The 22,962-nt window shown below is 32.8% G+C and overlaps 3 protein-coding genes and 2 long non-coding RNA genes across 6 annotated transcripts; all 5 read right to left on the bottom strand.

The window, feature by feature from the left end:
* Positions 1-351: 351 nt before the first annotated feature.
* On the bottom strand, positions 352-3,398 carry LOC107178311 (uncharacterized). Of its 2 annotated transcripts, none has more exons than XR_008051154.1 (3): positions 3,297-3,398; positions 1,941-2,204; positions 352-829 (listed from the first exon to the last, which is right to left on the bottom strand). It is a non-coding gene; the product is annotated as an uncharacterized LOC107178311 (long non-coding RNA). The 2 variants fall into 2 exon arrangements; XR_008051153.1 differs by having other exon boundaries at positions 352-811.
* Positions 3,399-4,894: 1,496 nt separating this feature from the next.
* LOC102622010 (uncharacterized) lies at positions 4,895-5,755 on the bottom strand. Its single transcript, XM_006487838.4, has one exon. The coding sequence runs from the start codon at positions 5,656-5,658 to the stop codon at positions 5,107-5,109; it is 552 nt and encodes a 183-aa protein (XP_006487901.1). The 5' UTR covers positions 5,659-5,755; the 3' UTR covers positions 4,895-5,106.
* A 2,980-nt stretch (positions 5,756-8,735) lies between these two features.
* On the bottom strand, positions 8,736-10,520 carry LOC102622313 (nuclear transcription factor Y subunit B-10-like). Its single transcript, XM_006487839.4, has 2 exons — positions 10,103-10,520; positions 8,736-9,269 (listed from the first exon to the last, which is right to left on the bottom strand). The coding sequence occupies exons 1-2, from the start codon at positions 10,206-10,208 to the stop codon at positions 8,929-8,931; spliced, it is 447 nt and encodes a 148-aa protein (XP_006487902.2). The 5' UTR covers positions 10,209-10,520; the 3' UTR covers positions 8,736-8,928.
* Positions 10,521-11,399: 879 nt separating this feature from the next.
* Positions 11,400-13,686, bottom strand: LOC102622613 (F-box protein CPR1). Its single transcript, XM_006487840.4, has 2 exons — positions 12,133-13,686; positions 11,400-11,703 (listed from the first exon to the last, which is right to left on the bottom strand). Exon 1 carries the CDS (start codon positions 13,251-13,253, stop codon positions 12,153-12,155), a length of 1,101 nt encoding a protein of 366 aa, XP_006487903.1. The 5' UTR covers positions 13,254-13,686; the 3' UTR covers positions 11,400-11,703; positions 12,133-12,152.
* A 1,177-nt stretch (positions 13,687-14,863) lies between these two features.
* Positions 14,864-17,346, bottom strand: LOC107178306 (uncharacterized). Its single transcript, XR_001509095.3, has 2 exons — positions 15,398-17,346; positions 14,864-15,131 (listed from the first exon to the last, which is right to left on the bottom strand). It is a non-coding gene; the product is annotated as an uncharacterized LOC107178306 (long non-coding RNA).
* Between the last annotated feature and the right edge of the window lie 5,616 nt (positions 17,347-22,962).

Genomic DNA, 22,962 nt, shown 5'->3' with positions numbered 1-22,962 from the left:
TAAATCTTCTGGGCAATAAACCTAAATAAAAAAATGGCAAAAAGAATTTATTAAATTTTATTTACTACTAAGAGTGGATCCATAATCCTAACTAATTTAATTTCATAGTTTCACTTAAATTAAGTTGCATATATTCAAGTTTTATTTTTATTTTTAGATTAAATAAAATAAACAAATAAATTTTTTTCTCTGTGGATTGATTTCGGACTCACCGAACTATAATATAACAAAACACTCTTATATTTGGGAGTTAAAAATTACTTTTAAATTCTGTTAAGAATGATGCCAAAATATAAAGATAATAACAGACAACAGCACATAGCAAGACACATAAATAAGTAATTTTGATGAACAAATTAATTAAAACCATAAGTTTCACTTCCAAATACAAATTCCAACAAAGGAAAATTAATAATTTTTTTTAATTTTTTTATTTTTATCTAAAAGCACTAATTGGCACTGCGGTAATAAGGTCAAGAGCGGCTGAGAATCTCTCCCACGGCTCGGTTCTAGGATTAAGGTCCGGCAAGTCATCACTCAGGGGCAAGTAATTTAAAACGAAGCCAGGCATCGGGTCAGCCAGGGACCGGCGCTGCGGAATTCCCGACAGCTCAGTATGTATTCGAGCAATCTCTTCAAACAAGTTTATGTAGCTCTTGCACTCGTGCAGCTTCACCATTCCAGGAACGTGTAGCGGTTCGCTGATCAAAATTGGCACCAGTTTTTGAGGCTTATTGGCTTCAGTTCGTCTCACATTCGCTTGTATATTATTATTATTACTTTTGGACTTTGAATTTGCTCTACTCATTGTCTGCTAAAGCAATTGGAACTAAAATGCCAAATAAATAAATAAATAAATAAATATATATATATATATATATATATATATATATATGTTATGTTATTTCAATTTGTTAATATATACCAAACTCGAAAAAATTATGAAGAGATTCAATGAACAAACTTAAATTCACAGATTAAAATCGATTCATACATTATTCAATGCTTTTAAGTGTTGACTGCATATATAAAATTTTATCCTATCACTTTTAACCCTCAAGTTTTTACTTCTAACTCCGTCTTTGGTTCAATGCGCAATAAACAGTACACAAAGCCAAGGGGAAAAAGATACCATCACCATTTTGGTTTGAGAAAATGATCATGCACACTCCTTTTTATATTTAGAAATAATCATATAAACTTATTTTTGGACAAATGAACTCTTTTTTATATTCAGAAATGATCACAGACTCACACATATTCTTAAGATTCATCTAGCGTCTTAAAAAGGACTATGTGATCAAATCTGAAAACATATAGGTTTTTGTGATTATTTCTAAAAATATAGGATCTTTTTAATAATTTTACCAAACTAAGGGTATCTAAACAATTAAAACGACCACAACTAAGACACCAACTTTTATATAAAAGAAAATTATATATGAAGATTAAAATCTAACATCATTTTTCAGAGATCTTTGTACAAACTAACTACATCAAAATAATTTTAGGCTTTGGCTGCATATATAAAAATTTATCCTATCGCTTTTAGTCCTTAAGTGTTGAATTCTAACTTTGTCCCAAGACAAAATAAATAAGAACACAAAACAAACAGAGACAATCAAAATAATTTTAGGTTTTGGCTGCATTTATAAAAGTTTATCCTATCGCTTTTAGCCCTTAAGTTTTGAATTCTAACTATGTCCCAAGACACAATAAATAAGAACACAAAACAAACAACGACAATCAAGACACCAATTTTTACATGAAAGAAGGCTATGAATACTATTTCTAAGATCTTTGTATATACCTTTGTAAACAATAATTTTTAGCTCTCAACAATCAAATTAATTGTAACCAGTTTCAAGAGACCATTAGAAAGAGAATAAATTAAAAAGCAAAGTTTCTTGAAAACGTAAAATTTGAGGTAAAGAACTAACCCTTGAAAGACCAAGAGAAAACGAAGCTCAAACTTTAGTTGTCTGCTTCTTGGCTTCTTCCACAGCAATGCCTTGACTCCCCCAATAATAATTATAAATTCTTTTTACAGGTTCTTATTTTCCCTTTTCCTAAACTAATTTCCTCCGATTCAATAATTACTCCATACTTTCAATGCGAAATCTTTTTGTCCAAGGAATCGTTAGGTTTTGGGCTAGGCTATCGACATGAGCTGACAAGCCCACCAGCCCAACAAGTAGAATTCACTGTATTAATTAATTATTATCAATTACGATAACCACGAGATAAATAATAAAATCTGGCTTAAACAAGGGTAAATTAATAACTAAAATTTTAAAATATGAAAAAAGGAAAAGAAAGACGATTGTAGTAATTAAGAAAAAAATATATAATTTTTTAAAAGAAAATCTATATGATACCACTACCATTAATTCTATCTCTACCTTATTTATTATCATTAAATTTATGGGTTTGAATATCTTTAACCTTTCCAGAAGACTATAAAAGAAGAAATAAATAAATGAAAGCCTATTCTATTGAAAAATAATATATTTAAACTAAAAAAATATATATTACTCCGTTTTTATTCAAGATAACCTCAATGTCACCAAATATCACACATTGTACAAAGGAGCTAAACTGAGTGCCTGCGAGCAGGGGAGGGTGGTTTGGTTTATTTCGAGTCTTCACAAAAATAAACAAATCAAAAAAATAATCCAACTAATTGGAACGATTCACGGGTCAATATCGGTTCAAAATTACGCATCAACCTCAAAATCACCCAATGTCAAAAAAAAAAAAAAAAACTCAAAATCACCCATTCTATTGGCCTAAGAAATAATTCATTTCATTCTATTGGCCCAATAAATAATTCATTTCATATATGGTATATTCATAATTTTAACGTAAAATTTTAATTTTTTTAATGAGTTATCACTATATATATGGGGGCGTAAGTTCTCTCTAAACTTAAAAATAAGATATTTTATTTTATATTTACTTAGATTTCAGCCCCTAAAATTAAATCATATCACTTCTAACGATCAATTTTCAGTTCTAACTCCGCCCCTGATTATATAGCACAATGAATGAGAACATAAAACTGAACAATTAAACAATCACAATGGAGACACCAACTTTTATAAAAACGAAAAACTTCAAAACCTTAAATCCAATATTGTCTTTCTAAGATCTTTGTACAAATTACAACATTAGTAATCAATAAAATATAGTTATGTAAACCAAAATCAATTATAAAGAATCCAGAAATTGGTTCAATGGGCCCCTAAAGAGATAATAAATTAAAAATTAAAAATTTCATAAAAAATGTAACTAACCTTTCAAAACCGAGAGAAATGGAAGCTCTCAAACTTTAATCGTCTCCTTGTTGGCCTTTTCCACTCACAATGCCGTGACTCCCTCAAAATATTCTCTTTATAGGTTCTTAATTTTCCTAATTTTTTGCCCCCCCTTTTTTTTTTGGGAACCTGTATTTTTCATATGGATTTTCCTTTCCAAGCTAATTATGAAATCTCTCTCCTTAATAGGATTGGCTTTGGGCTAGTCCATCCACATAAGAGGACAGGCCCGTCAGCCCAATCAAGAACAACATAATTACATAGACGTCCTTTGTTTCTTGAATTTTTTAAAAATACCGTTTGTTTACACAATTGGTTAATTAAATCTTAATTTCTCTTGTCCTTTCTTCGACTGCAAAAGTTTCTTTTATATAAATTTAGTTAACTATTTTAATTTTATAAAACAAAATAATGAAATTTAAAAAATGTGTGAAATTTTACTATCATATGTTAGATTCATTAAAAAATTAATTGTATAAATTAAATTATCTTCTAAACAATTCAATCGTTTTACATAATAGAAATATAAGAATAAAATGAACTCTTCGATTATGAATATTAGTTGTGGTTGAAGATAGTTCATAAATATATAGAAAACCAGTATGCTGACAGCCTGATAGAACTACGCCATAAAATTATTGGACCACTGAACTGTGGCAATCAGACGGGGGCTTAAGTGACCAAAAACAATTGATTCAATTAGTCAATTGTGTAAACTATTAATAGATTTTAAATTTGAGCAAACAACAAGGACCTTTCTGTAAATTAACATATTAATATTGGCGGGTGTGAGTATTTAGCCATATAAGATAAAACCAAATACAATGGGCTTTCCCGAAGTTAACTAAATAGATGAATTTTCCTTTTTTACCCTACCACCAAAAGACAATTAAAAAAAATAATGTAGACTTGTGAAAACAAAATTAGTTGAGACTTACAAATACATGAATTTCAAAATAAGGAAAATAAAGTTCGTATTATAATAATATAGTAAGTAACGTGTCACTCATTGATTGATGCCATATAATAATCAAATTAATGATAGTATAGAAACATTAACAATTATTTAATATATAATAGTCAATTTATTACCGCCATGAACAGCTTTTGATTACAACGCATCACAACTTTACGAGTGTATCAACATTACTTAAGTTAATTATTTGATCTCTCCGATATGAATGTCTAAAATCGAAAAAGTGTAAAATTCTAAACAGTACGCTACTATATGATGCGTTACTTTCACAAGGTGAAATAAGTAAAGGAAAGAGACAAATAATTGTAATTAGAAAAAAAAAGCACATTAGTTTTCATTGAGGAAATCGAAATAACACCGTGACGATATGGTCCATTATTGTAGAAAAATATTATTTCTAATCATATGGTAAGTAATTATCATTAAAAAGACTATATTACCCTTTAAAAATGTTTATGGATATTATAAAAAAAGAAATCGTTACAATCTACACATATATTGCATAATTAGAAGTTTATTGAAAATTCATATGCAACAAATTTATAGCATAGTTTAAAAATTTATTAAGACTACTGAAAAATCTACTCCTACTAACAATATCTGATGGGAAATTTACCATATTTCATATGTTATTAAACGGAAAACTTTACACGAAGTGGTGCCCTCACGATATTACAACTTATAAAGGAAAATTTTTATCAAGATTATAAAATAACACATTAGCTAGTTCAATAAGATGAACATAATTTTTTTAAGCTAATAAAGGTGCAAATTACATTTCTGAATTCCAAATCAAAATGTGACACAAAATTGTCAACCAACGAAAACCTCCAATTCGGACTTATTTTCTTGATCAATCACATCAAGGAACACAGGATCAACGGTCACATGACTGTCCACGTGGATCTTAAACTTGTGATCCCACCACAACACCTTCGCCGTACCCTCGATATCCACTTTGGCTTCAAACAGCATCTCTCTCTTCGCGACGTCGGCGAAGAACTTTCTAGCGTGGTGGGCCAGCTCGAGCCCGTCGAGCCGAGCCGGGATGTGGAGCAGCTGGCAGGAGCCGGCCGCCTGGGATCCGGCCTTGACGGGAGCGGAGCCGAGGAGCGAGCCCTCGTAGAAGATGGACATGGTGGTGGAGGAGTACTTGATGGGAGTGATGTTGGGATTGACGACGTGTACGGTCAGGATGAGCTCGGCGTCTAGGACTGGGAACTTGAGTTTAAACGAGGTGAGTTTGATTGAGATCAATTGGAATGTGGGGTCCTTCGGCTTCGCACTGACTAGAGCTGCCGTTGCGGTTGCTGCTGCTGCTCCTATCAAAGCTGAGTTCCAGCTCCATTTTACCTTTTTGCCCATGACCTTCTTCGTAAATTACTCTATTCTTGGTCCCTTTTGAAATAATGAACCAACCAACGAAGACGAGACCAAGGGGGACGCGGGTTTATCTTTAGTCTGATAGCCACGGTGATTGAAATGACGCTAATGCCCATATAAATATTTGTTTGGTGACAGGCATGGTAATTTAAGAGCTTGGGCATGGGCTTATTATTGATAGCAACAAGCTCAAGTCCTCTAAAATCCCGTCCAAGACTTGGGCCTAAAGCTCACCGGTTTGGACCGAGTTTAATTTTATAAAATTTTAATAGAGTTTAAAATAAAAAATTAAAAGAATACTTAAATTAAAGATGATTAATTGATTATATAATATTTAATAAATTAATAATCAAATAAATAAAATATATAATATATAAAATTTAAAATATAAAGCTCATAATATATAAAATAAAAAAAATTTATTTATAAAATATAAAGTTTATGTCAAGCCTTAATTTTTTCAATGAGCCCATATCGAGGCTCATCTATTGTGAACTTTTAAATTTTCAGTCTATGACTAGGTATATTCACTGTAGATCGAGCCTACAACTCGTGGGTCTAGATGGGCCATTTATGGACCGAGCCAGATCTAACTTTATCTCTATTTGGTGATGTGTTTGTGATGGTTAATTTTGGTATTTAAAAAAGTTGAGTTAAACTTAAGACAAGGCGAATTTGGATAGGCGTTAAAGGATAATGGTAGAAATCAAAATTATGTTTTCAAATCATATCTTCAATCACTAAGAGAATCTCCAAAATGCTCTTCAAATAAGATTTTATTATTTATTTGAAGAGGCACATCAGTATTTAAAAATCTAAAAAATATTTCAATTAAGATTATTTAAATAAAAAATGATTCACTCTCTTCAATTTTGTAGGGTTGTTTTCTTTCTCTTTAATTTATATTTTATTACTTTTATTGGAGAGAGAGAGAGAGAGAGAGAGAGAGAGAGAGATGCTTTAATTATCATTTATTTTTCCTTTGAAAAAAATATTTATTTGATTAAAATACATTAAACTGATTTCTATTTGAAGAGCCTTTTAGAAAATAACATATTTTTTCACTCTTTTTTACCACATAAGTAAGCAAATAAATAATTAGAAAGTAAAATTAATAGAACATTTTGGAGATACTCTAATAATATGAGATTTGCTAAGGTTTTACCAAGTAGTAAGGAGCAGTGTTTTTACAACTCAAGTTCTAAATTCGAATTGTGCTAATGTGCATAGGTTAAATAAAAAATAATATGAGATTCGTTTAAAATTACATACAAAATCCATATTCAGATTATATAACTATTGCAGAATAATAATAATAATAATAATAATAATAATAATAATAATAATAAGAACAACAACAATCATAAAGACACTATTTTAATTTTATCTCAATTTCATACCAGAGTAAATAAAAGTTGAATTAATAATAAAGTTGTTTCAATATTGCAGGATAGAAGTAGAGTTCATTGGTGGGATACATATCATTTATTAGATATATATGAGTCAACAAAATAATTTATTGTGAATAACATAAATTCATTGCATCATTGATCATAAACTTTTTGATAAGATGAGAATTTTAGAAAGTTTATGATTTTATTTTTCCTCTTTGAATTTGTTCTCATTATAATTCTCTACTATTTTGATTAGACTCTTATAAAGATTTGCTCACGCTATGATTCTGTCCCCCCCCCCCTTTTTTTTTCTTTTACTATTTTTACAACTTTTTAATTTAAAATTTTCTAGGACCGTGTAACTAGCTTACAAGCCATAGGCAAATTAACCTTCCAATTCTCTCAAAAATTTCAGCAATGCTAACACGTGAGAGTCAATACTAATTACTGTATTTTAGATATTTTTTATCGATTCATTATGTAGCCAACGGTTAACTGGGAGGGCTAACTGAATAATACCTTTTCAAACAGAGAGAGAGAGAGAGTACTTGTGCAAAGTGTTTGGCTACTCTAATTAAAAAGTGTTTAAACAATTGTAGATTGTTTGGACTACTCAAATTAAAAAAAGTACCTATATATAGATGGTATAGGGCCACTTTGGGATTGCAGAGGCTGATGAAATAAGTTGTTTGTATTGTGCAGAAAAAATAAGCTATTGATTAAAAAAATAACTTGGTGTTCAGTAAACTGTGTTGTTGCGGTTGCCGTGAGTTTGAAAAGTAGAGTACATGCGTTTGGTCAATTTTATTACGAAATTGTTGTTTTATTATATAATGACCAAAATAAACATAAGTTTTTAATCGCTTGTTATTTTTATAGTATGTTTAATTAATTGTTTAAACATATCTTTTTTTCTTAAATATATAAAATTACATTAAAAAAACTCAATTAAAAAAAATCTAAAGAACTTCATAATCTGTTATATGAAATATGATAAAAGTTCGTACTTATACATAATCCAAATAAAATAAAAAGTAATATATATTACATTCACAAGAAATTTTTTGCAATAAAGTTCCTCAAATTTTCAATTTTTTGGGATCCAGAGCCATTAGTATTGTGATGCTCTTTGATTAAAAATATAAATATATATAGATTAAACTTTAAAAGTCATAATTATGAAATTAGAATATGAACTTACTGGATCAAAACTGGAGAGAACTTGCGTGGTTCTAACAGTAACTAAATTATGGTGCTAATATGATATATGATAATTTATATATTAGGGTTTATTAATAAAAAATATAATTGTCTTTTTATTAAAATATAGGGTTATAATAAAAATTTTAAAAAGATGTAGTAGTTTATTAAATAAGTTGCTTATGAAAAGCAACTCCCTATTTGTTTTTAAAAGCTACCGACAAAATGGAGAAAATTATGAAATAAGTTGATTTTATAAAATTTACCAAATACTATTTTTTATAAAAAATTATGAAATAAACAACTTATTAAATTTCAACCGCAAATTTCATAAGCATGCACGACTTGTACTTTGTGCTCTTCACTATTAGCAAATTAATATGGAATTGCTACGACTTCGAAATAGTGAACTAAATTGCATTGCAATCTCAAAAAAGAAAAAGAAAAAAGGACAAGATCAAGAAATTGATGAAATATAGTCGTAACTTGTTAAAAATGAAACAAAAAATGACAAAAAAAAAAGAAATATTGATTAATCTCAACTTACTATTATATACATCGACTGTTAAAATTGTAAAAGCAATCAACGCGAAAGCAACAATCCATACATTATAAAGTCGGTGTCATGATACTATGAAACAAAAAAAAGGAAAAAATATTACATGAAATGTACAAAAACAAGTGACACCAAAATAGTGCAAAGCAAGTAATTCAGGCCACTCCGACCAAGGCTTGCATCGTTAGATCCATGATGGTGGTGGTCGTTACGGTGGTTCTGAGCACCGCCAGCCGCACCGGCCGCATAAAGGGGAATAACCGCGCCACCACCTTGCGTGTGTGGTGATGTATCCCCATTGCTGCGGGCCGCTTCCCTTCCCCCGTGGCCGCCGGAACCTCCATGACCGCCACTACTTCCGTGGCCTCCGCCACCGCCGCCACGCCTACTCACGGCTGCTTTTTCTTGGAGTATTGGGCGTACGTTTTGTTGCTTATCAGTGTCTACAGAAAAAGTGGCACCATGTAAAATCATTGCGGACGTACTATTTGTCGCTACCACCGCATCGAATTATTGCTTGCATGGGCCTTGGGCCCAGGGCACAAGCATCTGTCGGCCCAATTGGGCCATAAACATGCCCTTTTAACATAAAAAGTTTCCACGGCGATCCATCCACAGCCACAAGCAAGGAATATTTTGCCTTTTGCAGATGCCAAGTAATCTTGGCATGTTGGGGGGATGCAAAAATTCCTTGATTTATTTTTAATTATTTACAATTTTTTTACTTTTTGGGTTTGGAGAAGCTACTAAACACTACGTAAAGACAGTAAAGAGTCAAAACAAATTCTTATATTTTAGATTTTAAACTAGTCTTTACTTGTATATTTGAAAACAAAACAAGATTTTCAAAAAAAATTTCCCTCTTTTGTCCGAAGGTTAAAAGATTAATTATTTATTTAATTAATTATTCGGTTCAAATCTTAAAAAATAAGGAACAACTAAAAACTAAATTAGACTTTACCAATCTGTTACCTTTTTTTTAAAAAAAAAAAATCATTTATTTTAGAAACAAAGAAGCAAAATTCTAACTGCAATTCAAACAAGATACTAAGAAAAATAAACTCCCCTTAATGGTTTCCTATATATATATATATATATATATATATCATCATGAGTTTGCCGACAAGAACAAGATGTTATGTTGACGCATAGAAACAAAGTTACCATCCAGAGTAGACAATAAATTAGAACATAAAAGTTGTTTAATTTAGCTTAAACAATAAGTTCTTGAATTGGAAGAGGGAAGAGTAAGATTTTTAAGGAAAAGAAAAAGTACCTGTAACCACAGGATTCTCCTGGGGAATTATTGTATGCGTAGAAAGGAGATGAAGCTGAAACAAGAGCACTAACAGGAATAATCCCGATTTCCCGAGTCCCATCATTTCTGTTATTTCTAAAAGTATGAAGAAGAGCCCTTACGTTTATTTCTTTCTTCACATTCCTTGCTGACAGTTGGTGGAATAACAGACATGCAACGCAAGCTAAGCTATATATAAAAAAAAGTGTCTCGGAATAATATGCTTACGCGTCCATTCCTCTTCGCAGATTCTTCTTCAAATGAGGTTTTTTTAGTAACTCAAGGCATGGCCATGACCCCACGACACATGAACTTGACATGGCAGCAAAAAGGAAGAGAAAAGAAGAAAAAGCAAAAATAAAAAAAATGTTATATACTTATCTAAATTTACCCGAACCCGAAGTAATCAAACCCCTTTTGGTTTCACTCATGTTTATCTTTTTTTAAAAAAATAAATAAATAAAATTAAGCAATTAGGGAGGGGAAAAAAAAAAAAAAACAAAAGCAAAAACAAAGAAAGAAAGCGTGCCCTTTGTTTTGACATTATGGGGAACAAAGTGTATCTTGCACACAGAGTTTATGTAATTATCAATTATTATACGCTACTTCTATTTTTACTCATGTTTATTCCACTAAAGATTTTGCTTGCTACTGAAGTATTATAATTTTTAAATTACTATAAAAAAGATTATAATTATAAAATCAAAATTAATAATATAATAATAATTTTGATAAAAATAGTAAAGATATTATAAAATTTTCATCATACAAATAAAAATTATATCATAGTAATTAGTGTTTATTTTTAAATTACAATTGTCCAATCTTAATATTAATTAGAGTTTAAATAAAAAATTTTAATATTTTAAAAAAATATCTAAACCCTATTTACAAAGCCAATGTTCGGATGCGCACACAACTCGAACTTGTTTATTGAGAGCACTCGGCCGCCACTAGAAAATGTCTCAAGTGGCAAAAGGAAAAAAAAAACAAGTTGCTCAATAAGTCAATATAGAACACAGCTTGGCCGATAAAGGAGCTAGAGCCTAGATGCTTGTGCAAGTAATTCCTTGACCATCTTTCACAATTCCGTTTCGAAGTTTGCATTGCCTCCAGATTCAGATCCCCGCCAGCACAAGCAAGTGTAAAAATACAGAGATCATAACAAAATGGCAAGCCTTTGATTCTTCTCCAACAATTACTATACAAATTATAAACAACAATTTTTCAATATTCTGAGCCAGTCGTAAGTAGCAACATCAACAAAATCCAAGCCTTCAATCAGAAAAAGTAAATAGTAAACAGGAAAATAATAATGATGATGAATGCCACAGCAATTGAAATTTACAGTCTCAATCGAATTACATACTCAATCTGATTCCGAGAGCACGGCTAGAGTGAGTAAATAAATCTGTAAAGTCACACTAATAGGTATATTAGAAAAATTTGGCCAATCAAAGAGACAGGAAGAGTAAGAACAAGTCTTCATTTCAGCTAACTATAAGAGAAAGCAGCATCCTTCAGAAGCAAAGCAGCAAAAACTTTCATAGCTCCTCTCGTACAAGTAAGAGCTCCTTAACCTATCAAAGCAACAAAGATATTAGAACAAATATGCTCAATATTACCAAAGCCAGCCTAAAGAAAAACAAAAACCATTGACATATGTCAGTGAGGAAAATTTTGAGTAATACTTCCGCGAGATAGAAAGGATCAGAAAGTCATCCCTTTAAAGACGCTAAGACTTTTCTATTACCTTCTTTGTTAATTGGAAATAATGGATAAGCGGGATAAATAGTATTCTGACATTAACAGTCTCCCAGAGTTTAGATGAGTAATGGCTAATGTACGATATAAGAACGTTTATGCTCTCACTTCTGCATATCTAACGTGCAAAAGTGCATTAGACAACCATAGCCTCTATCTTGTGGTGAAATTGAGTTAAAATCACATGTAATTACATGGAATGTATTTTTTGCTAGAGCAAAGATATTGAAACTCGACAGCCTTACCCAGTAGTTGGATCTTTCCCCTACTCTGTGTCCACACCTACAGTTGTATAAGCATCAATTGAAGCAAGACTTCCCATGCAGATAAATGCATCCCAAAAGCTTTGATTCCCATTACGAATCTCAATGACATCCTGCTTATGATCTTTTAGATTGTACCAATGCAGACATCTGCTGTGCTGATAAATTAAAGCTTTATCCCCATCTTTTGAAAAGGCAAAAGCTTCTGTATAATAACAAGTTTCATGAAGCATTTTTGAAAAAGAACACAGTTTAGACCAGGACTGTTGCGATCCATACTCTTTCATCACCCATATATCGCAGCGAGGCTCATCATGATAATAACTGTTTATCCATAGGCATCCTCGCAAAACCCCCACCTGGCTACAAAAGCCTCCCTTCATTCCATGCGGCTGTTGCACTTCGTAAAATTTCTCACTCTTCAGATCAAATGCAAGAATCATATTTTGACCAGTTCTTACAGAGCCTCGTGCTGCCAACCAATGCAGAGCACCGGCAATGAAAACACCATTACATCGATCATCAAGAATATAATATGGGAATTCTCGAGTCCGTCTCCAAGTGTCAGCTTTCAAACTATAAATAATAACTTCAAGATAATCTACTTTGTACGACTGTATAATTCTGACCAACTTATAGTCATCAGTAGAAGCATCATAACCAAACCCATCGAAGTGAAAATTATTAGTCATGTAATCCGTATAACAATCACTCCAAAACTGTGGGAAAAGTTTGAATTTCTTAGTTGTTGGGTTGAACACGGACATACCTAACCTCCGGTTAAACATAGCAAGCAATCCATGGCAACAACCAATCACTGAAGTGTGACCCCTATTATATTTCTTAAATGGGTACTCAATTTCAACAGGATTATCAACTGAATCTAACTCCAGAGAGAAAAATTTGTTATCTGACGTTAAAGTTGGAACAATAAGACTGAGACCGGAGTTGGTTTCGATGGCTTGATTGAGATGCAGCTTTACGAAATCTTGGCTGTCGATTAAGCTACAAAAACACTTTGATACGCACCTGAAGCGCAGCAGAGGCTTTACCGGTAGCCGGCTTAGTATGTCGGAGATTAAATCCAGCGGGAGGCTTGACATTTGTTAGTGGTTTTGAGCACAATCCAATATCCAAGACCCTTTCACTGATTTGGAAAGGTAATTGACAAAATCTTACAAGTAAAGCAAATCAAAGCAAAGGGCAAAGAGTACCTGAAGAATAATATATTACAGTAGCCAAGTCGAAGAATTGGGTGTTGAGAAGTGAAATTTCTCTGCTCGTTGCTAATGCTGGCTTACATCTGCTTACCGCTGCGAGCTTTTGACGAGTGATTAAAAAGGACAAAAACGTGTGGACGATGAGGCTTTCTTTATGGTTATGATGAGATTTCTTTTTGGTGGGAGGTACTTTTTAAATTAAGTACAATATTCTTTTGTCCCATAACATGTTAGATTAATGGTGAGTAGGCCATTTATGTTAGGCTTCTTGTCTGGAATTAGTGTCCAGTGAGTTGCTGCTTTAGCACAACAAGAGCAGATAATTTGCCTTACATGGGCCAACAATATTAATGTGAGTTCCCGCCTCGAAGTTTGATACATAATTTTCAGTGGTAGTTGTTAAGTTACATGATCGCGTAGCTTACATCAACTCATGCTACCACTAATACATATTTAATTTTTGTTGTTTATAGTTTTTATTTTAGTGATAGTAAGTGTTGGGTTTATGTAAGTTACATGATTATGTAACTTAACAAGTACCATTTTCAGTTAGTTTCTTCAAATATTAGCGATCTCTTTAGGTGTAAAGGTAAAAAATCTTACACTATAATATATTCATCATCTCAAATACTTTTCTTTTGCTTAAAGATTTGTCGCGGGTATTGTACTCATACTTAGAAATGAAAAAGAAAGTCATCAAATTCATCTACAGTAAATGAAAATTAGTACATAGACGTTGTTTAATCTAGTTGAAGTAAATTATTATGCCGGCGGTTTGAATACCAAGTTTTCGGCAAAAGAAGAGTGCCTGTAATGTTTAGGAAAGAGATGGAGTTAAATCAATAGCTTCAAGAGGAACAATCCCTAATTTATCTAAATCCCATTTCTATTCTTTACCTACTGTCAAAATCGAAGAGATGGAGATGGAATTGAACTTGCAAACCTATGGCGGGATCATCTTAGCGAAAAAGAAGAGTAAAATCCAAACAGAGGAGACAAGTAGCCTATAGTACTTTTCACCCACCGCAGGGAGGATCAAGAGTGGAAGAATGACAACTAAGAATTAAACAGAGAGATGAAGAGGGATTTGAAATCTTAATATCCTCTCATGACGGGCTGATATGTTAATAGGCGTTCAAAATCAAAATATCCTCTCATGAGGGGCTGATATGTTAAGGTCTCTGTGGAGAATACCCTACCTTCACAAGCAAAATAATTAATTTTCATTTTTCCAGATTGTATATATATTTGTTATAATTTCCAGATAGAATGTGTAGTAATTAATTTGATATAGCCATATTAGATGATAAACCTTGGAAAAGGTATATACTTATCAAAGTAACATGACACTACTAGGTAGTAAGAAGGAAGCCAGTTAATTATCAAGTCACTTCAATGAAAAATTTGAGTTCAATTTGCATGATATCACTTCTCTGTGTCAGCCACAATAGTTTCCTCAACATAAGAAGACAAGCTGATCAATAAAAGAGACATGTACATAACATCACATCTTCATTGCAGCCGATTACAAGAGTCAAGCATCCTTCAAATTGAAAAGGACAGTAGCTAATACCACGTAGAACCTTATGTGCAAGTAACTGCTTCTTAAACTATACACACAACAAAGACACTAGAACAACATTTGGCCTCCAAAGAATAGAATAAATACATGAACTATAAGAATATATTCACCAAACCTTCTATACTTCCATCATGGACTTCCCCTTTGCACAAATACTGCCAAGCCGTCTAATTTAAACCCTGAAGAATGTGAAACCATCAGGATACAATAGTAAGAAAAAGTTTAGTATGGTTTCAGTAGAAAAGATCAGGGAACATAAATCAGATTAATATATACTTCATATTTCTGGTAGGTTGAATATTATCAAAGAATAAAAAAGATTTACTTAATTCTCTACTTGATTGAATAACATTTTCTTAAACAAGCTGATGAAATGAATTTGCATACCTTTTAATGAGATTCATTTGTAAGTGCATAAAAGACTATGAATTGATTCTATTTTTACCTCTTCTGCCTGGTTTTGATCTTCCTTTGCCTGCTACTCTGATCTCTGAACACCCATTCCTGTACCAGCATCAAGAGGAACTGGACTGTCCACACAAAGAGTTACTTCGCGAAAATGTTCTGGCCGGCCAGGAAGCTCAATGTGCTCAAATCCCAGATCTTTCAAGTTATACCAATAAAGCTTGCAGCATCCATCATAAATTAAAACTATATTACCATTCTTTGAATACGCAAAAGGTCTCAAATAATCGAAAGCAAAACATCTGGTAAAAATGTCAAAAGCAATTCCTTGAGAGTCAGAAACTCTCAGTCCCTCCAGCTAAAATGAAAACAGTTTAGTCCAAGACTCCTTGACCTTATATTCCTTAATCACCCATGCATCGTAAAAATGTTCACAGATGATAGACATCCCCCAAACCCGTCCGAACTTACAATAGGACATTTAGCCTGTATATCAGGCCCAACCACAAGAAAAAAATATCCTCATTCTTTAGATCAAATCCAAAGATAAATCTTTCACTATACAGTTTGAATTTTTGTAGTGCCACCCAATTCAAAGTATCACCAGCAGCAGCAGCACCAGCACATCCAGCAATGTCATCATAACAAAATGGGAAGCCACTGATTTTACTCCAAGAATTACTTTTCAAACGGTTAACAAAAATTTCAAGATACTTTCTCTTTTCTTGGAACTATATGAAAAATTCTTACCCATTTGTAGTAAGCAGTAAAAGCACCTAACCAAACCCATCCACCGTAATCCAACCACGAACATCATAATTTTTAGAATCAATCAAAATACTGGGCAACGTATGACATTTCTTCGTTGACGGGTTCCACAAAACTCTCCCTTTATCATTGTTTTATAGCGCAACGCGCAACTAATCCATTGCAACAGCCAAGTGATCGATTTCTACGAAATTATCAAAGCAATCCAAGCTTGTATAGACGAATTTTTCAGATAATTCTTCTTTAAAAATGAGGCCGAGATGGGGGTTGGTTCCAATTTATGGAACGCCTGAGATGGAGCTTTATGAATTATTGGCTGTCAATTAATGAACACAATGCTTTCGGAACGCACTCGAAGCTGCAAGAGAGACCTCACTGGTAGCCAACTTAGTATGACGTTGATCAAATCCTGAGGGAGCTTCGCCATCGGCAGTCGCCAGTTGTGTTACTCGGCCGAGTACGCAAGGTGTTTGATAAAATGTCTGAGAAGGCTAATGAGTTCAACAAGAGGGTCAACGAAGGGCGGTGGAGGAAAGACTAAGGCTTCGAAGTAGGCGTTGCCGTCGCCAAGGCAAGGCGCTACAGTTTCCCGGTTTTTCTAAGGCAGGAAAAGTATGCTCATTTACTTGATTTTTTATCTGGATTAGTTTGTTCTTTCATTAGCTGCAACAAAAAGGTTTAAAAGCCTTAAAAGCAATAATCTTTCCTTTTTCAAATTTTGTTTCAGTGGTTTTTAGTAAAATTTATTTGACATAAAGGGTAAAAGTGTCATATTAGTTTGTTTAATGCTTCTGCAAATAATATGTTATCCAAGGGGTAAATTTATCATATTATGTCAATTTGGTATTTGGGGCTATGTAAATAAAACAAGCGTCAGGTCTTATTCTCCCAGAGAAAGTTAAGCGATTAGATTTAAAATAAGACATTTTTGTTTGCTCAAAATCAAGAAATAAACAAATAATTACAGCGTGGATTTTTCATTTTCATTTTTTGTCGTCTCTCCTAAATTTTTCAAAGATCTAAAGGTTTTTGAGAAAATTGATTATAAGGTTTAGCATTATTGTGTGATTTTACAAGCAAATACTTGTATGGATTTCTAAATGCTAATAAAACTAATTGATGAAACTAAACAAAATCACCGGGAATGCTGTATAAAATGCGAGGAATATATAATGCAGTCAATTTGCTCAAGAAAATAACTTCTCACTAGACTATTCACAAGGGCAGATATAAAATGTGAGGTTAATACCATGAAAAAAAAATTAAAAAATAGTTTTTTTTTGTGAAATTAATTGTGAAGCATCCATATATACATGCAAATAATATAAACGATATGACATTAAATGGAACAAAATGAGAATAAGCAAACTAATGAAAGAACTTTTTTACGTACTCTCTATTTCATTTCTCAGTCTCTAAGTCTATTTGTTTACAAATAGTGACAACTACTTATAACCAAAGAAATAATATACTTTTTTAATCTTAAAGTGTTGTGTGTGTTACACTTATGAATTAGTTAGTTTGATGCCCAAGTCATATGTTTGAAGGGATAGTAATACACATATCACAAGTCATGTGGTTGTTTTTATTATCCACTTACTAAAGTCATCAAAGTGACACAAACATTATAGACATAATCCCATAACAAGTCTCAGTTTTTTAAATTTAATATAACATTATAAATCCTACAAACGTTAAATTAGAATCCTAAGAGCATCTCCAAAAGCTTCTATAAATTTTACTCTTCAAATACTTATTTGCTTACTTATGTGGCAAATAGAAGGGTGAAAAATATGATATTCTCCAAAAGACTCTTCAAATAGAAATAAGTTAATATTATTTTAATCAAATAATTATTTTTTTAAAGGAAAAGTCAATAGCAATTAAAGTAATTCTCTCTCTTTATTCAATGAAAAGTAATAAATATAAATTGAAAAGTGAGAAATTAACTCTCCAAATTTGAAGAGAGAGAATCAATTCTTATTTGAAGAATCTTAATTGGAGTGTCTTTTGAAATTTTAAATATTGATGTGGCTCTTCAAATAAGTAATAAAATCTTATTTGAAGAGTTTTTTAGTGATGCTCTAATAATGACATAAATTAGGTTTGAACTTTGAAGTCCAACTAAAAACTAGCTCTAATAAAAAAGAGGAACATTTCTAAATTAAAAGAAATGCTACCTTTTCAAACACCTATATTCTTGTATAATTAAGCATGGGGTAAAACAAACGCGAATAGGAGTCCTCTTTCTAAAGTTTTCTCTGAAAACTTAGAATGGATGTTTTGATAAGGTTACGCGGACCCTCCTTTATACCCACCACTTGGGTATAGTTTAAAGCTTTTTATACTTTTCTTTACTTTTGCAGCCCCATCTTTGTTTCTTTCACCTTTTGTCTTTGTTTTTTAAAGTAGTGTGCGTGTCTTTTTAAAGTCTTTGGCGTGGTAGCGGTGTGGAAGGTTTGTTTAGTGCTTAAAAGGTGTCCGTTTTAGGCTTTTAGCTATGGATACAGAAGAGTTGATTCGGAGATGCAAAGCTATTGAGTTATCAGGGGTAGAGGAAGGCAAAATTACTTTCAAGAACAAAATTAAATTGAAAAGGGTGAAAAGTGTAGCTAGATGTTTAGTTAGAAAAGTGATGACAAATAAAAGTGTAAGCAAGGAAGGGCTAAGGATAGCTCTTCAGCATGCGTGGCAGAATAAAAAAAAGTGAAGGTGGAAAGCTTGGGGGATAATGTGTTCATGTTTAAATTTGGAGCAGAAGTGGATAAGAAAAGGGCATTAAAAGGAGGGCCATGACATTTTGCCAGGGCACTTATTGTGTTTGCAGAACCAAAAGGGAATTGAAAATATATTAAGGAAATATATTAAAGCAGTCTTTTACCTATGTATCCTTTTAGATACAACTCCAAAATGTGCCCATAATGTGCATGGACAGAGAGACAATATCAAAACTTGTGGAGGTTGTTGGCAAAGTCGAGGAAGTTAAAAATGATGTAAATGGGGATTGTATAGGGGAAGTAATAAGAGTTAGACTCTCTATAGACGTTACAAAGCCGCTAATGAAGATCTTGGAGATAAAAAAAGAAGATATGTATAAGGAAGAAGATACTCCAGTCCTATTAAGGTATGAAAGACTGCCAGATTTTTGTTATTGTTGTGGGTGCATCGGACACCAATACAGGGAATGTGCAATGTATAATAATCAACTAAAGGAAGAGTTAGCATACAACCCATGGCTTAAAGCACCAACTATGGCAGAAAAATCAAATCAAAGTAGAAGAAGAAACAAAGAAAATGATATTGAGAACCGAAGGCCTGAAGCAAAAATTCAGCAAGAAAACCAATCATTACAAGAATGTTACAGCAAGATGTGGGATCTCAAACGGGTTAAGAAAGCGGGCCAAGTACCAATGGGCACTGATAAACAATTAATAAATGATGGAGACAGGCCAAACCTAGAAAAAAGTAACTGGAAGTATTAGGATGAGACTACTAATGTAGTTAATCCTTCTAGGGAACCAAAGCGAGAAGCGGGAAAACAAAATGAAGGTGGAAGGAGCCTCAGTCTCAGAATTTTGGAGCCAAATTGAAAGTGGAAAAGGGGAAATATATGGCGAGAAAAAAAGAGAGGAAATATAACAGTGATAAAGCGGATTTTCAAAACAAAATTTCCCAATTTGGCCACAATGATGGGATGGCCCAAGATGTATCTAGAGTCGGAGAAAGTGAAAATGGATTGAAACTCAAGCCCAAGAAAAGAAGATGGAAGATTCAAGCAAGGAGTAGGGAATATGGCGAGGATACCAAAAAAAGGGCTTATAGCTACCAAGAGGCTAGCTAGTGAAGTTAATTAGGCAAGCCCAGAAACAAAGAAGAAAAAAACAAATGGCCCAACAATGGTGATTCCTCTTATATCACCGAAAGCAAAACAGATGTTGAGATAGGAAATTGTTTTTTAAAAAAACAAGATGCTGGTAGCACATATATGGCAGTGGAAATATAGAGGAAATATCGGCGGAGGTTGGTCACCAACCCCGCCGACAACCATGAAAATTGTAAGTTGGAACATTTGAAGTTTGGGGAATGGCCCAATATTCCGTGAAGCCAAAATAATTCTCCAACTTTATAGGCCTCAGATTATGTTTCTTTGCGAGACAAAACTGACGGCAAAGCAAATCTAGAACAAGTGTAAAGAGTTGGATTACGAGAATTGTCTTGAGGTGAGAAGAAATAGATTAGGAGGTGGTTTGGCAATACTGTGGAATACAAAGGTGATGATGGAAGTAAAGTCATATAGTAAGCATCACATTGATACAGTGATACATACAGAAAATGGGTGTTATTGAAGGTGTGTAAGAATCTATGGCCATTCGAAGACAAAGCAAAAGTATCACACGTGGACCTTAATGAAAAGGTAAGCTACTCTTTCTTATTTGCCTTGGCTTTGCTTTGAGGATTTCAATGAAATTATAATGTCATTTGAGAACCTAGGAGGAAATGATAGAGATGTGAAAATAATGTGCGATTTCAAATATGCAATTAGAGAGTGTAAGCTAAGGGATTTGGGATGGAAGGGGTAATCCTTTACTTGGTCTAACCAGAGATATGGACCCCATTTGATTGAAAAAAAAGGTTGGATCGCTTCCTGTGCAACAGGACTTAGGGTGATATTTTTCACGAAGCTACAGCAGAGACTTTAGTTACATGGACTTTGGACCATAATCCTATCCTAATGAATATAGAGGAGAAAAAGAGAGGTATAAGATATCTCAAGAAAACTACTCCTCGTACCTATCATGAGATGAACCTAGTTAAAGTTGATTACTATCGAAATTAACAATTATAAGAAAATAAAACAAATTATTACAGTAATGAAACATATTAGATAAATTTCGTAAAAGAATCAAATGAGAATTAAATAGCTGAATGATCAAACTCTCTTCACGGGTTCACTACTTTTTATCAAATTAACACCAGTTGCTACATCAAGTCCTACAGCACTGGGCAGAATTATTTTGCATCATCAGCTGTCGTGTGTTGGACTTCTCATACCCTTAAGTATCCTAACAATGGCCAGTTGCTATTCTACCTAAGGCATGACATTATGAACACCTACTCTCTCTACCCTACAAGGTGAATTCCTATGTCTAGTTCTTTATAAATCTTAATTTCAAGTATAACCCTTTTCGGATTCAAGAAAATTTAATCCAGGAAACTTAAATTAAGATCAAGTATTACTCTAATAATATCCACTAAGACAGTCCCTTTTGCGCTCTATCTTAACTTGAACCATTAAACGGGTGGTCAATCGAAATAATGATTATAATAATAACTACTAAAGTAAAATGTCATAGCAATCATATAACAACTCATAAGAACAATAAAAAATACATTTAGATTGTTTGTCACTCAACTACAATTAAATTTAGTTCATACTTTGAAAAAGAAAAACAAACAAAAAAATATTGGTCATGAAATACATCGATTCAATCAAAGAGTAAGGAATATAACAAGTAGAGAACATCAAAGATTGACTCCAAATAACTCTGCTGGATTCTTCGCTGATGTAGATTTGCTTCTCTTGAATTCTGATTGTTTTCTTCTTTTCCTCTCGATTTTTTCAATGTTAATTCCTTGCCGCCGTTTTATGTGATGCACGCCTCTTTTTATAACTGCAAACTAGGGTAAACCAAAGGCTAGGGCGCGCATGAGTCAGATTAGGAAAATGTATATCGCAATTCTGCAGATATCCCGCACTAAGTTTTCTCTATCATTGTTCTAGAATTGCTACAGCAATGGTTGCTCCAGCAACGGCTATAGCACTGCACTGCTTCAGTTTTGTTTCAATTCTTTTGTGGCCATATTCTTCATCCTTTTTGCCAGCCTACTGCATCAACATCCCTTCCATGAATTAAAAGCTTCTGAAAATCTACAATTATGCACATGATTTGAGCACGAATTACTTTAAATCAAGCAAAACTTATTAAGACTAAACTAAAATGAATGTTTATGCAAAACGTAACAAAAATGCAATAAAAATACATCATTTACTCTCTAAGTGATCTTGATTTAGTAAAGACTTGTCATAATAACTCTCATTTTATAGAGTTATCATATGTGCATAAGTTTTTTCTAACTTGCCAGACTGAATCCAAATAGTTAATTCATGGGCTGAGATTTAATAGAGACTTGTCAATTACCCATCTTCTTTTCACAGACGACAGCCTCATATTTACCAAAGCGACAACGGAAGATTGTACAAATTTAAAGGCTGCTTTTTATTGCTATGATGCAGCTTCGGGTTAAATCTTCAACTATGACAAGTCTTTAATGATTTTTAGTGGAGACATCTCGGCTAGTCAGATGGATACAATTAAAAATATTTTTCAACTCCATTCAGTCTCAACACATGAAAAATACGTGGGATCTCCATCTATGGTATGGAGAAAGAAGATAAGTTTTTTCGATGACATTAAGATAAATGTGATGAATAAGATATTAAAATAGAACAACAAGCTCTTCTCAAGTGGAGGAAATGAAATTTTGATCAAAGTTGTGGCTTAGGCAGTCCCTACCTATGCTATTAGTGTTTTCAAGCTTCCTCTGGGATTATATAAAGATATCTAACAAGCTATTGCAAGCTTCTGGTGGGACTAAAAAAAGAGATCAAAGATATATTCATTGGGCAAAATGGGAGGTTATGTAGCACAAAAGGAAAAAAGTGGGCATGGGCTTCAAAGATATGTCAAGCTATAATCAAGCTTTAGTGGCAAAACAGAGTTGGAGAATTATCCAATTTCCTAACTCACTGTTAGTTAGAGTTTTGCAAGCAAAATA

This window comes from Citrus sinensis, chromosome 8 (assembly GCF_022201045.2).
Source record: "Citrus sinensis cultivar Valencia sweet orange chromosome 8, DVS_A1.0, whole genome shotgun sequence".
NCBI lineage: Eukaryota > Viridiplantae > Streptophyta > Magnoliopsida > Sapindales > Rutaceae > Citrus > Citrus sinensis.
This window is presented reverse-complemented; position numbering and strand designations above follow the sequence as displayed.